This window comes from Xiphophorus maculatus, chromosome 17, assembly GCF_002775205.1.
Source record: "Xiphophorus maculatus strain JP 163 A chromosome 17, X_maculatus-5.0-male, whole genome shotgun sequence".
Taxonomy (NCBI): Eukaryota; Metazoa; Chordata; class Actinopteri; order Cyprinodontiformes; family Poeciliidae; genus Xiphophorus; species Xiphophorus maculatus.
This window is the reverse complement of record NC_036459.1, coordinates 20,331,480-20,346,139: the sequence shown is the minus strand read 5'-3', so window position 1 is coordinate 20,346,139 and position 14,660 is coordinate 20,331,480. Positions and strand designations below refer to the sequence as shown.

Genomic DNA, 14,660 nt, shown 5'->3' with positions numbered 1-14,660 from the left:
AGATTTTAGTTTAACAGTAATAATAAATAAAGTTATCTTTAAAATGAATCACTCAAGTGACATCAAGGCCCAACAGTAGACTTAAGTGTCAATAAAGTTAGTTTAACAGTAATAATAAATAAAGTTATCTTTAAAATGAATCACTCAAGTGATATCTAGGCCCAACAGTAGACTTAAGTGTCAATAAAATAAATCTGGTTGTGTGTGTTGTTTTTGTCTCATGCAAACTTTGCTTTAATTCTACTTTTTTCTATCTAATCATAAGAAATCATAGTCAGTCAGAAAGAGTCATTAAACAGGAAAAGCAGGTTTCCTGGAAAAAGAGGAAGTAAGTTCCAGCCTGCAGATTTATAAAAAATAGCTGAGACTATTCCTTATTTTAAATCATGAAAGTTTAAAGAATGAAATCTAAACATTTTGGTAATTTGATAAGATTCAAAGTAAAATACTTATATTAATATTGGTTTACTTGTAATAATATTTACACGAACATTTGTGGGAACAGTTACAAGAAAAACAAGTAACTGTAACTTTGGCATCAAATAATTAGAATCATGTATTATTCTTGGTTTCTTTTCAGAAAAACATCTGTAATAACTCACATTAGGATTATAATAAGTATAATTAATAAGTTATGGTTATAAAATCATAAATGAATGATAAATCAGAGAAGCTGAAGAAAATAAATGTGATATAAGTTATGGTTATAAAATTATAAATGAATGCTAAATCAGAGAAGCTAAAGAAAATAAATGTGATATAAATGTGATTTTGACATTGAACTTGAAATGGTGTAAAAGGTGTAACTGCAATTAAACATCACTGATATGTTGGAGGTAGAGAGTAGGTGAAAGGTGAAAGGCAAGGAACTAACAGGAGAGCAGAGATGATCAACGCCTTATTTAGAGAGTAGGTGAAAGGTTGTGCAGGCAATGGACAGGAGGTTGAGCAACTCTGAGACATTAGTACAGACATCAGGACATAATGTCTGTAAGACAGTGATGGATATGAAATCATCTGAGCAGTCAGCCAATGAAACAAGCCCAGCAACAGTGCTAGCCAAAGAAACCCTATAAAAGGTGGGTACAAAAGAGGAACCGTTCGTTGGATCCTCCGGGCAGCTTCGAGCCAAGATCGAGATGGACAAAGAACTCTGCAGCTGAAGAAGAGCCGGGGCCACGGAGCCGAAGACTGTCCTGCTCATGCATGGGGACCAACCCGTCTGGCCCACAACCTGTGGCTTCGAATCGCACTTCTCTCATCGGCTGGGTTCAGACCCCAAAGACAAAGATGAAGACAAAGGCAAAGACAAAGAAGAAGAACTGGTGCCTTCCTTCCTGCCAGCACCAAGTCCTGTGTGACCTCACCATCCATGCGGAGAGGAGGCTCATCAGACCTACAGAGATTCCTGCCTTCGCTGATCAACATCTTCCTCCTGCTGCAACACCTTCTTCATCATCAGACCTGCGGAGATCCTGGCCTTCATCGATCGGCGTCTTCCTCCTGCTGCAACACCTTCTTCATCATCAGACCTGCGGAGATCCTGGCCTTCATCGATCGGCGTCTTCCTCCTGCTGCAGCACCTTCTTCGTCGTCGTGCCAGGTCTGGGGTTCGAGGCGCCAGGCTCCGTCCGTCTCTCTCAAAGGTTCCTTTTTTAGTTTTCAGTGTCAGCAGTAGGGAAAGATAGACTAGATGATTGATTTTACTTATTTGATTATTTCTGCTACTGAATTAAGCTGTACTGACCCTTGCAAAAATGCCTTACTAATAAAATATTTAGCATAAAGAAAATCTAAAAGATGTTGTGGACATTCAGTTAATGAGTCACCTTAAAGTTCTTTGATGGTTGTAAAATAGCTGTGATGTTTGATTCTGGAGAGGAAGAGGTGGAAAATGTTTTATAGGTTGCTGGTAGCCCAAATTTAAAACAACATCCTTGGGACTCGCCCGAGTCACTAAAACCTACCTGGTTCAATAACAAATGCAAGTTGTAAAATAGAGAACGAGCGACCGTTAACAGGTGTGCTCTGTGAAACTAGTTGGCTGTAGGCTGCTCAGTCTGGCTAATTCACAGAGGGAAGAAGGGTGAGACACCTGGATGTAGGCCGTTAAAAATCAGGTGAATCGTTTCTCGAAACCAGCTTAAACAGAGTTTACTTCAGTTCTGGACAGGGTAAATCCCGGCAGATTTAGGAAACTCAATTAACCCGTTAGATGGAGAGCTGGTAGCACATCTCCCCTCTCAGAAGAGGAAGCAGAGAGTGAGACAGTAGAGACAGAAAGGAGGGGGGGGGTGTTGCGCAACAACAATCCGGATCTGTGAGTAAAGTTCCATCTTCAAGCTTAATATGATGTATGGCTGTATAGGCCTGTGCTTGTTTAAGCTGATGGGCTAACAGCTTATGAAGTTTATCACCGAACTCAAAGTATCTTTGAGTTAGGTAATTTAGAAACATTTCTTGACATAATAGAGTTATATTCATATCGTAGAACTGTTATTTTATTCAATGTATCTGGACACTGCTTTAATTTATATGAGTTTTCTAAGCTGGTCAACAGGCCTTCTATTTTATCCAACCTTATCTTGGACTCTTTACTTTTTGCCGCCTCAAACGAAATTATACATCCCCTTATAACCGCCTTCGTTGCTTCCCAGAGCATTGAATCATCTACATCCCCTGTCATTAGCACTAAGGTATAAGTTAAATTCGTTTGAAATATAGGAGCAAAATTCCTTATCTTTCAACAGAGTGCTATTTAAGCGCCAGTTCCACCCCCCTCCCCTCCCACCCCTTTTTTTTAAATCTAATTTAAGGTTCAGTGACACAGGAGCGTGATCTGATATGTGAATATTGTGATATTTGCAGCTTGTTACTGCTGCTAGCAACCTAGAGTCCAACAAAAAGTAATCAATCCTAGAGTAGGACTTCTGTATCAATCAACCAATCAATCAAATTTTATTTGTATAGCACATTTCAGCAGCAAGGCATTTCAAAGTGCTTTACATCATTACAAACACAGAAACACAATGCAACAGAATCAATAATCAAAACACAGCATTAAGTCAAGTTCCATCAATAAATTTGTAATTGATTACATTTCAAATACAATTCTAAACAGGTGGGTTTTTAGTTGCGATTTAAAAGAAGTCAGTGTTTCAGCTGTTTTACAGTTTTCTGGAAGTTTGTTCCAAATTTGTGGTGCATAGATGCTGAAAGCTGCTTCTCCTCATTTGGTTCTGGTTCTGGGGATGGAGAGCAGACCAGAGCCGGAACCTGAGAGGTCTGGAAGGTTGATACAACAACAGCAGATCTTTAATGTATTGTGGTGCTAAGCCGTTCAGTGATTTGTAAACTAACAACAGTATTTTAAAGTCTATTCTCTGAGCTACAGGGAGCCAGTGGAGGGACTTTAAAACTGGTGTTATGTGCTCTATCTTCCTGGTGTTAGTGAGAACGCGAGCAGCAGCATTCTGGATCAGCTGCAGCTGTTTGATTGATTTGTTGGACAGACCTGTGAAGACGCTGTTGCAATAATCAATACGACTGAAGATGAACACATGGATGAGTTTCTCTAGATCTGGCTGAGACATTAGTCCTTTAATCCTGGAAATGTTCTTCAGGTGATAGTAGGCCGACTTTGTAACTGTCTTTATGTGGCTCTGGAGGTTCAGGTCAGAGTCCATCACTACTCCCAGGTTTTGGGCCTGATCGCTGGTTTTCAGTTGTAATAACTGAAGCTGTGCATTGACTCTAGATCTGTAACTCTAGATCTATAACTCTAGATCTACAACTCTAGATCGTTCCTCTTTAGGTCCAAAAATAATAACTTCAGTTTTGTTTCTGTTCAACTGGAGAAAGTTTTGGCACATCCACACATTTATCTGTTCTAAGCATCTGTTCAGTGCTGAAAAGTATGAATAATCTCTCCCAGTAGGATATAGCAGTCTCCAAATGTCAACCATATTGTGGGATTGTAATAGGCTTTTAAGGGACTCACTGCTCTTGAATGAATTAGACTGAGGGCATTGTCTATCTAAAACTGGGCCCAGGATTAGGTTTAAATCCCCACCAATGATTATATTAGAGCCAATCCAATTCGGCACTACATTAAAACGGTCTTGAAAAAAGATGGAATCATCAAAATTAGGCCAGTATATATTTATTAGTGTCACTGGTATAGAATTCAGCAGCCCACTAACGATCACATATCTTCCCCTTTGATCTGAAATTGTCTGCTTGTGAATGAAAGGTGCGTGATTTTTTAATCAAGATTGCAACCCCTCTAGTTTTTGTGCTGAAATTTGACTGGTGTACATGGGAGGCCAATGAGGGGCTAAGAACTTTTGCAGCTGTTTTCTTAATATGGGTCTCCTGGAGAAAACAATTATCAGCCTTTAGTGAACGCAGATGTGCATAAACTTTACCTCTTTTAAGGGGGCTGTTTATCCCTCATTCCAGCTAATCAAATTAACCCCGCCCTTACTATCTGGATCAGTTAACATGAATTTGTATACATTTTAGTAACTAACTGTTGCATGACTGTAAAGATAATTATAAGGTATTCAGAACACGCCGATGCGCAAGAAACAGTACTCCCAGTAACATAACTAACCCTCCCCACCACCCAACATAACTGAACAGAACCACTAGCGGTGTCTCCATACCTCCAATTTAAAGCTAGAACTAGCCGTCCACCCAGTGGAGGACAAGTACCGTAATAAGCCTCTCCATCTTTCCTGCTAGAGTAGCCACTCAACCCTACACAATTAACGTATCAAAATAAATAAATTCCATTTCTCACCCGATGACAGGATCTTTAGTAGCTCGCTTTCTCATAATTTCAAATATAGCAACAAAAGAATAGTCGGGCCACCTGCTTCATTTAGTCCCAGACTACGGAGCCCCCTAGGGGACATGGGGAATTTTTTTTCTTTTGCGTTACCTCGCAAAACTTTTGCGTTCCCTTGCAATACTTTTACGTTACCTCGCAAAACTTTTCCGTTACCTCGCAATACTGTACTGGTCAGTTATGCAGCATAATTGAACAGTGTAAGCCTTTCTTACGGTGGGTGCCGTACTTTATGCTTTAATATAAGGTTATGTGAGGTTTTTCCATAAATGTTAATATCTTTTTGTGAAATATCTGAAGTTTTATATCTTTCTTTAGGATAGAAAGGCACCACAAGCCTACGATATAAACAGAAACTTTCCGTAAGTAGGAAAGAAATAAAAACACATTATAATTTGGACTATTTCTGAGTTATTATCGCGGGTAATAAATCATCTGACAGTTTTGATTGTGTCTCTGTTGTGTTCGTAGTCTGAATGGTTTAAAGAGCTGCTTTCAGTGCCGCTCCATCTTAGCCTTAACAGACATAAACATGCAGGAAAAAAATCAATTTTCAATCAGTGTTTTGCACCAAACAGTTAATAATAAATAAGTTTTCACTGAGGCTCTGTAAGAGCCATATGAATGAAATAAGTAATTATTGATATGACAGGAGCAGGAGGCTTTGACACTTAGGTGTGTCGACTTGGGAGTGACGTCACCAGGTATGAATGGAAGGATACTGGCTTTGTGTGTATGAGGAAGCGGTGAGCGGGGCGGTCAGTCCTTGCAAAGTTTGGAGCATGATCATCAAAATGGAATAAATCGATAATTGTGACAGAACAAAGAAGAAGTTTGGAGTTGATTGATACACGGACAGATGAGATTCCCCGAGTTAACCCAGTGCGGCCCTTTACCATCATTAGTTTGTCGTGTTTTTAATAATAAAAACTTGTTAATAGTAAAAACTGTTTGATGCAAAACACTGATTGAAAATCGATTTATTTTTTACTGCATGTTTATGTCTGTTAAGGCTAAGATGGAGCGGCACTGAAAGCAGCTCTTTAAACCATTCAGATTAGAACAACAGAGACACAATCAAAACTGTCAGATGATTTATTACCCGCGATAATAACTCAGAAATAGTCCAAATTAGGATGTATTTTTATTTCTTTCCTACTTACGGAAAGTTTCTGTTTATATTGTATATTTGTGGCGCCTTTCTATCCTAAAGAAAGATATAAAACTTCAGATATTTCACAAAAAGATATTAACATTCATGGAAAAACCTCACATAACCTTATATTAAAGCAGAAAGTACGGCACCCACCGTAAGAAAGGCTTACAGTGTTCAATTATGCTGCATAACTGACCAGTACAGTATTGCGAGGGAACGCAAAAGTTTTGCGAGGTAACGCAAAAGAAAAAAAATTCCCCATGTCCCCTAGGGGGCTCCGTACCAGACTGCCAGTCCTCGATCTCCCGGCTCAGGAATTTGTTGGCTTCCATTGGAGTGTCGAACGTAGCAGTGTTATTATTCACAGTAACCATGAACTGCGCAGGGTATCAAAATCCATAACGAATCCTCTTGGACTTGCATTGCGCCCTGATAGCTTGGAATGCCTGACATTTCTTTATTACAGCTGAGGTGAGGTCGGGAAAGATGAACACCGAGCGACCGTCGTATTGCAGAGGACTCTTCTCCCTTGCTAACCGCAGCACCCGTTCCTTCTCTTGAAAATAAAGCAGCCTGACAATGATGGCTTTCGCCTTCCAGTCTTTGGCCTGCGTTAGGCTCCGGTGTGCCCGATCCACTTCAATTGGCCGATCAAAATGGTCTTCTCCCAGTAATTCGGGCAGCAGTTTACAGACAAAGTCCGTGGGTCTATCATTCTCGGCTTTCTCCGGTATGCTTACAATACGTACTGTATATTCTGCTGGCGTGAGCTCGCCTCCAAAATCATCCAGCTTTGCTTGCTGTAGAGAGCATTGAGCAGCTAGGCTGTCGTGTCTTTTCTCCAGCTCCGAAATCCGTCTATCCTGTGACACGACTGCGGCCTCGGTTGATGTCACACGGTCACATATATCGGAAAGTGCTGCTTTGAGACTGGAAATTGATCCATTGAGCTCCACACACCTTATGTCGACCGTGCTGCTAAGCTTACTTATGGCTGCTAGGACGTCCTCATTGGTGGCGGATGGACCTGGAGAGCACGTGGGGCTCGTGTTAGCATTAGCCACCTCGAAGCTTGCTAGTTTGGTCCGGTCGTCCACATACAGATTGTTGAAAAACTGAGGTTCCAGTGACTTCTCTCACTTCTCGGTGAGAGAGGGACACCTCTAGAACACAACCAGCAAATGTCATCCACATCTGATGTTTAATTTCAAAATAATAGCCTATTAAAATAAGACATTTTCATTTGTCCCCCCTAAGTTGCCATGCTTATTGCTGAAAAACTCTGTTTCTAGTGACTTCTCTTACTTGTGGGTGACAGAGGGACACTTCTAGAACACAACCAGCAAATGTCAACCACATCAAATGTTTAATCTCAAAACACATGATGCGCGTTGGAGGTATGGTTGTGTTTTTGAAGGTGCAGTGATAGTTTTGTGCGCACATACACTCCAATAATGTCCTGCAGGCTCAATGTGCGTTTTTTTTTTTTTTTTAACCCCGTACGGTGCGGAGCAGGCGCTAACGTATTGATGGGAAACTAACCTGTTACAACAACGGAAAAAGTCCCCATAGCCTTTTGTTAGACTTCAGCTTTTATATGTTTTGTTTTCTGTATCTACGATGGACTGGGAACCTGTCTACAATGTACAGCGCCTCTAACCCATTGACCGCCGGAGATAGATACTACTAGCACCCCTCACAACCCTACAGGGATAAGCATGTAAGATAATGGATGGATGTTTTCTGTACTGCACATTACTGTGTATTTAGTTGGGCTGCCCTTCTTGTGAAGGGTCACTTTGTGACATCTGTGAAACAGTGTTATATGAATAATTTTTCCATCAACTTACCTTTAAACTTGTGAAAGACAGCCCAGAGCTCAGCAATGTCAGTGGCAAAAGTGATATCCGTGTCAAGAACAATGACCCTGCGCAGATTCATGGGCAGCGTCTTGGTGAGCACCAGTTTCATTAGTCCGTAGATACCAGAGTAGTGTTTATTAGGTATCCATGACACTTCAGACTGAAACAAAAGAGCAAAGACCATCACTTCCATAAGGACCAAAGAATACAGAGCGCAGACTTTGTCAGAAGAAAAACACAGATACAGTACAGACTGGTAAAAGTGATGGTGCTCCACTGAGAATTTCTGAAGAAAGTTAGGAATTGCCTAAGTAAGAGGACGATTTTTTTCTCACCTTAAGCTCATCTGCATCATAGAAGTTTACCCTGACAGCAGGGACCATCCAAGAATGAAACAAATAGGAGAGAATCTGCTTTGCAATAGAGTCTGTGATGAAATGGAAATGAAGAGCATTCCGTCTGAAGACACAAAAATACAACAAAATGCTAATAATCATTTTCTGCAGAAGACTAAAAAACAAACCAGACAGAAAAGAGTCAAAAGTCTTTGATTTTAAAGTCTTACTAATATCTGAATCCCACATCTTCACACCTCATCACAGAGGGATTTGAGTTGCATTTTTTTAAAGTAGTAACTTGGCCTATAAAGGCTTGGAATTAGGCCAACCCAGCCACCCCTCCATCCCTCACCCTAGCCCAGAAGGGTGTCCTGGCTCTCTGCTCTGACAGAGGTTCTCCTAACACTGTGATCTGATATCATCAAAGATCTATCAGACTGTCCTGAAAACAAGTACTACTTTTTTCATATTTTCATGGTCTTGAGTATTGATTTATGACAGTAACGTGTCCCCATATTTACATAAAGAATGACTCTTTATGTTGTAGTAACTATCTTGAGCAGCATAAATCTTAATCTTTTTTTAGATTAAAAAGGGGAATTCATAAGGACTTAAAGTAAATGAATGTTGACATACCTGTGGAAAAGGACAGATTTCACCAATGTTACAACATCTCGACTTGCGTTGTAACCTGCACATACGATGGCCACATGGATAGTCTGGGGAAAGAATAGAGTAAAGCGTGAAAAAAAACTGATTGGATTTATTTACTCCTATATCTCGTTCTTTCCCTTTAAACCTTTTGCCTCAAGTTCTTCCCTGTCTTTTCATCTCTGTGTGTACTGGCAGTAATTCTTCCCAGCCAGCAGGTGGTGGTGTTTTCATATTAAGTTTGTTATTGAACAGTAGAATGCCATTATACACATGTATAATTGCAATGAAAGTTAAGAAAGCAGAACTGGAAGCCACATTACTGGTCCTGTCAGCCATTATACACATGTATAATGGCTGACACAAGCAGTTTATAAGGTCTTCATTTAATCATTCTTCATCCTTTTGATGATCTGGGGTTGCTGCAGTTGGTCAGGTCTAGGTTCAGCAACATTGTGTGCCCAAAGAATGAGGTCAGCTGACTACCTGAATATACTGAATGACCAGGTTATTCCATCAATGGATTTTGTCTTCCCAAATGGAACGGGCATATTCCAAGATGACAATGCCAGGATTCATCAGGCTCACATTGTGAAAGAGTGGTTCAGGGAGCATGAGACATCTTTTTCACACATGGATTGGCCACCACAGAGTCCAGACCTTAACCCCATTGAGAATCTTTGGGATGTGCTGGAGAAGGCTTTGCGCAGTGGTCAGACTCTCCCATCATCAATACAAGATCTTGGTGAAAGATTAACGTAACACTGGATGGAAATAAATCTTGTGACACTGCAGAAGCTTATTGAAACAATGCCACAGCGAATGTGGGCTGTAATCAAAGCTAAAGGCGGTCCAACAAAATATTAGAGAGTGTGACCATTTTTTGGTGGCAACTATTTTTTTGGCCAGGCAGTGTATTTGTGCCCTTACTAGTTGTATGATTTGACTGCTGTTGTATTATAAAATCATGTTTTTCATCTTTATTTGTAGTTTCACTCTTTTGGCATTGAAATCAACGTCAATTAAAGTGACATTTGCCAGTCAATCGTCTAATTGTTTATCTATCTGCACAACTGTTACTTGGAAACACAGTGGGAGCAGAACAGTGAAAAAGCACAGATCTACACAACAAGCAGTGAATGTTTACGTTGAAAATCTACTATATAAACTAAAGATGTCTCAAGAAGCTGGAAAGGCTCCGTCAACTTGCAAGACACACCTGTCAAATTCAAGTAAGTCGTCTGCAAGCGTGGCTGCTGTAAATGCAAGGGCAAAAGCTGAAACAGCTTGCACTAGATCAGAATTTGATAAAAAGGAAATTGCAATGAAAGTTAAGAAAGCAGAACTGGAAGCCACATTACTGGTCCTTCAACACCAGTGTGATGCAGAGGCAGCTCATGCTGAGGCAAACGTTTATGAGGCAGCTGCTAATGAAGAAGAACATGTCTCGACCAGAGCAGCAAAATGATGATTCTTTAGAACGCACTGGCAATTATGTGAAAGAACAACTTGTCTTAAAAGGTATTCTTACTCCATTTGATATCCTAGAGTACAGTCATGGCCATATGTTTTGAGAATGATTGAAATGTTAATATTTACAAAGTCTACTGCTTCAGTTTTCATAACGGCAATTTGCATATACTCCAGAATGTTATAAAGAGTGATCAGCGTAACAGTAATTAATTGCAAAGTCAATATTTGCCTAGAAAATGAACTTTATCCCCCAAAACACATTTCAACTTCATTGCAGCCCTGCCTTAAAAGGACCAGCTAACATTGTTTCAGTGATTGCTCCATTAACACAGGTGTGGGTGGTGATGAGGACAGGGCTGGAGATCAATCTGTCATGATTAAGTAAGAATGACACCACTGGACACTTTAAAAAGAGGCTGGTGCTTGGCATCATTGTTTCTCTTCTGTGAACCATGGTTATCTCGAAAGAAACACGTGCAGTCATCATTGCACTGCACAAAAATGGCCTAACAGGAAAGAGAATCGCAGCTAGAAAGATTGCACCTCAGTCAACAATCTATCGCATCATCAAGAACTTCAAGGAGAGAGGTTCCATTGTTGCCAAAAAGGCTCCAGGGCACCCAAGAAAGACCAGCAAGCGCCAGGACCGTCTCTTAAAAGTGTTTCAGCTGCGGGATCGGGCTACCAGCAGTGCAGAGCTTGCTCAGGAATGGCAGCAGGCAGGTGTGAGTGCATCTGCACGCACTGTGAGGCGGAGACTCTTGGAGCAAGGCCTGGTCTCAAGGAGGGCAGCAAAGAAGCCACTTCTCTCCAGGAAAAACATCAGGGACAGACTGATATTCTGCAAAAGGTGCAGGGAGTGGACTGCTGAGGACTGGGGTAAAGTCATTTTCTCTGATGAATCCCCTTTCCGATTGTTTGGGACATCTGGAAAACAGCTTGTTCGGAGAAGACAAGGTGAGCGCTACCACCAGTCTTGTCTCATGCCAACTGTAAAGCATCCTGAAACCATTCATGTGTGGGGTTGCTTCTCAGCCAAGGGAGTCGGCTCTCTCACAGTCTTACCTAAAAACACAGCCATGAATAAAGAATGGTACCAGAATGTCCTCCGAGAGCAACTTCTCCCAACCGTCCAAGAGCAGTTTGGTGATGAACAATGCCTTTTCCAGCATGATGGAGCACCTTGCCATAAAGCAAAGGTGATATCTAACTGGCTAAGGGAACAAAACATAGAGATTTTGGGTCCATGGCCTGGAAACTCCCCTGAACTTAATCCCATTGAAAACTTGTGGTCAATCATCAAGAGACGGGTGGACAAACGAAAACCTAGGAATTCTGACAAAATGCAAGCATTGATTGTGCAAGAATGGACTGCTATCAGTCAGGATTTGGTCCAGAAATTGATTGAGAGCATGCCAGGGAGAATTGCAGAGGTCCTGAAGAAGAGGGGTCAACACTGCAAATATTGACTTGCTGCATTAACTCATTCTAACTGTCATTAAAAGCTTTTGTTACTTATAATATGATTGCAATTGTATTTCTGTATGTGATGACAACATCTGACATACACATGAAAACCAGAGGGCAGCAGATCATGTGAAAATATAATATTTGTGTCATTCTCAATACTTTTGGCCATGACTGTATGATGAAGTACCTGCCACCATGACATTCTCTCAACCCAAACAAGAAGCTGACTGTTCCATAGACACTCTGAAAGACTATGTTCTTCCATCAAACATTTCAACTAATCGTGAAACTGTTCCTCAATTATCCCAGTGTAATCCTGTACTTAAAACATCACCAACCTTCAAACATGCTGTCCAATCAAAAGACCAAATTAACATGTCTGAACTAACGAGGTTCCTGGCTAGAAGTGAGCTACTCACTGGAGGACTAAGGAAGTTTAGTGACACACCAGGAGACTACTGGTCTTGGAAATCCTCTTTTGACAATGCAATCCGTAACTTACATTTGTCTGCCAGTGAAGAACTGAACTTATTGATCAAATGGCTTGGCCCAGAGTCCGTGAAGTACGCACAGCGTCTAAGAGCAGTGCATGTCAATAATCCTGAACAAGGGTTGCTTAAAGTTTGGGACAGACTACAATAATTTTATGGTTCTCCTCAAGCCTTAGAAAGGGCACTGTTAGATTGGATGCTACAGTTCCCTAAGATCTCAAACAAAGATCCACATCTCCTGAGAGAACTTGCAGACCTTCTACTGGAGATCGACTCAGCAAAGAGTGAAGGTTACATACCAGATCTACTCTACCTCGACACAGCAAGGGGAATCCACCCTGTAGTCGATAAATTGCCTTTTGGAATACAAGAAAAGTGGATGAACCATGGGAATAAATACAAAGAAAAATATTCTGTGTCATTTCCAGCATTTTCTGTATTTGCCAACTTTGTTTCTAGTGGAGCAAAAATGCACAATGATCCCAGTTTTAGACATTCAGTCCAGCAACCACCATCACCTATCAAGATGTTTAAATATCAGGAAAGACACTGTTAGGTAAATTGTATTATTAGTAATTATCAAATATTTGTTGTATCATGTAGCCTTGTAGTTACATTTAGATAATGTTTCTGTATGTTAATTAATTCTGATTTCTTCCTAATCCCTCCTTGGAAGAGAGAAGTGACAGCTACTCTCAGCAGCTGTTGCCCTGCAGGACTTCCTATGAGAGATGGAGGTGTTAATTGCTCCCAGCAGAGTTTTACAAGCCTGACAATAAACTCTGCTCTGTGCTTCTTTGTGCTACAAAGCCGTTGCTTTGAAGCTATACAACGTGTCCGATTCAACGCCGTGCTTGGAGCAAAAGGGATCTAGAGTATAGATAACATGTGTCTAGATTAGTGAATGTCATTAGCGCTGCAACTATGTGCCCCTCCACCCTTTTAGAGTTGCAGCGCCCCGTGTGGCAGGATTCCTAAAGAGCAATAAAAAGAGAGGAACAGACAGATGTGTTTCAGAGCGGCTGGAGATTTGTAACTGAAAGCACATCTCTGTCTGCTCTCCTCGCGAGAAACAAAGAATCTAACTCTCTTGTCTTTCCTGTGTTTGTTTAATAGGTACTTAGACCTGACATTATTTGGTCCTTCGCAGCCGGATGCCAAAATACCGGAAGGATTCCAGCGGGCATGGTGGACCCCAGTAAAGACCGTGCGCACGGCAAGTTTCCTAGTGGAAGCTTATCAGAACCTGTTCAAGGGCTGGCGCTCTGCCTGCCTGCTGGGATCTTACGGTTGACGGCTCTGAGGGGAAGACAGAGGGTGAGTGGATTCTTGTTTAAAAGTGTGGCGAATGACTGAGGGTCATTGCGCGAATAAGAAAACCCTGTAAATTCTAGACTCTAACAGGTAAAAATAGCACACAATCCGTGAAGGACGTCCGAAGTCCTTGCGCAAAAGTTCGTGGAAATAAAGGCGCACGGAGCCTAGTGTAAACCTGCTGTAAAATTTAATTAATTAGGCGATAAAAAAAAAAAAAAAAAAATTTTTAGGCGATAAAAACGATAATAAAAAATTTTCAATTCGAAATATAATGATAAAAAATTTACTCAACAATAAAAATATTTAAATCAGGCACTAAAATTGTAATTGGAACGGATGGCGGAGTCCGGCGAAGCAAGGCGCTTAAATTCCGTGTGAGTGTGATTGGAGGTGTAAATACCACTTGGTATTTTACCTCATATAAAACAGTAGGATTGTAACCAGCAAACCTCTTGAGGATGCAGAGGTAAGAACCCCCACTCGAAAGAGTTGAAGCGTGGGTTACCTCAACAGGTTGTTTCAATTGCTGGCCTACTGAACAGAACCCCAGTTTTTAGGACTCCCTAGGCGTCGACAAACTGGGCCAAATTTTATAAAAAAAAAAAAAAAAAATGGGGAAAAATATAAGTAAGAATAAGCCAACAGACAGTTTAAAAACAAATGACTGGAAATATGTTGAAAATCAGGATCCGCATAAAATAAAACATTTAGATAAATGGATAACAAACTATAACTTTGACGGCCGTCTAAACTCACAAAAACTAACAGTACTACAGGATAAAATAAAACAAAAAACAAAGTCAAACCCAAAGAAAATGCGCAAAGAAGGGTATGAGGATGTAAAATTTTGGTTAGAATTAGCACAAAAAAGAGAAGAGGAGGAAGAATCGTTTGGTGAATACAGCCTGAGAATGCATCAACATTACATAGGATTGAAAACTGGGATTTTAGATGGATACATTAACCACGCTATACATGCAGAAAAGGTCTCAAAAGAAAAGAAAAAGGTTTCAGGAGCCTTTTTCCCAGATGAGGAGCAAATATTATATC

General features: G+C 40.7%; 1 protein-coding gene across 1 annotated transcript in view; it reads right to left on the bottom strand.

The window, feature by feature from the left end:
* The window catches only part of LOC102231387 (LARGE xylosyl- and glucuronyltransferase 1), an 84,437-nt gene that overhangs the window by 54,681 nt on the left and 15,096 nt on the right, over nucleotides 1-14,660 (bottom strand). Inside the window, exons 4-6 of the mRNA XM_023350436.1 lie at nucleotides 8,845-8,927; nucleotides 8,206-8,329; nucleotides 7,859-8,030 (exon numbers count right to left, since the gene is read on the bottom strand). Of these exons, the coding sequence (XP_023206204.1) occupies nucleotides 7,859-8,030; nucleotides 8,206-8,329; nucleotides 8,845-8,927 (379 nt within the window). The remainder of the gene's footprint in view (nucleotides 1-7,858; nucleotides 8,031-8,205; nucleotides 8,330-8,844; nucleotides 8,928-14,660) is intronic.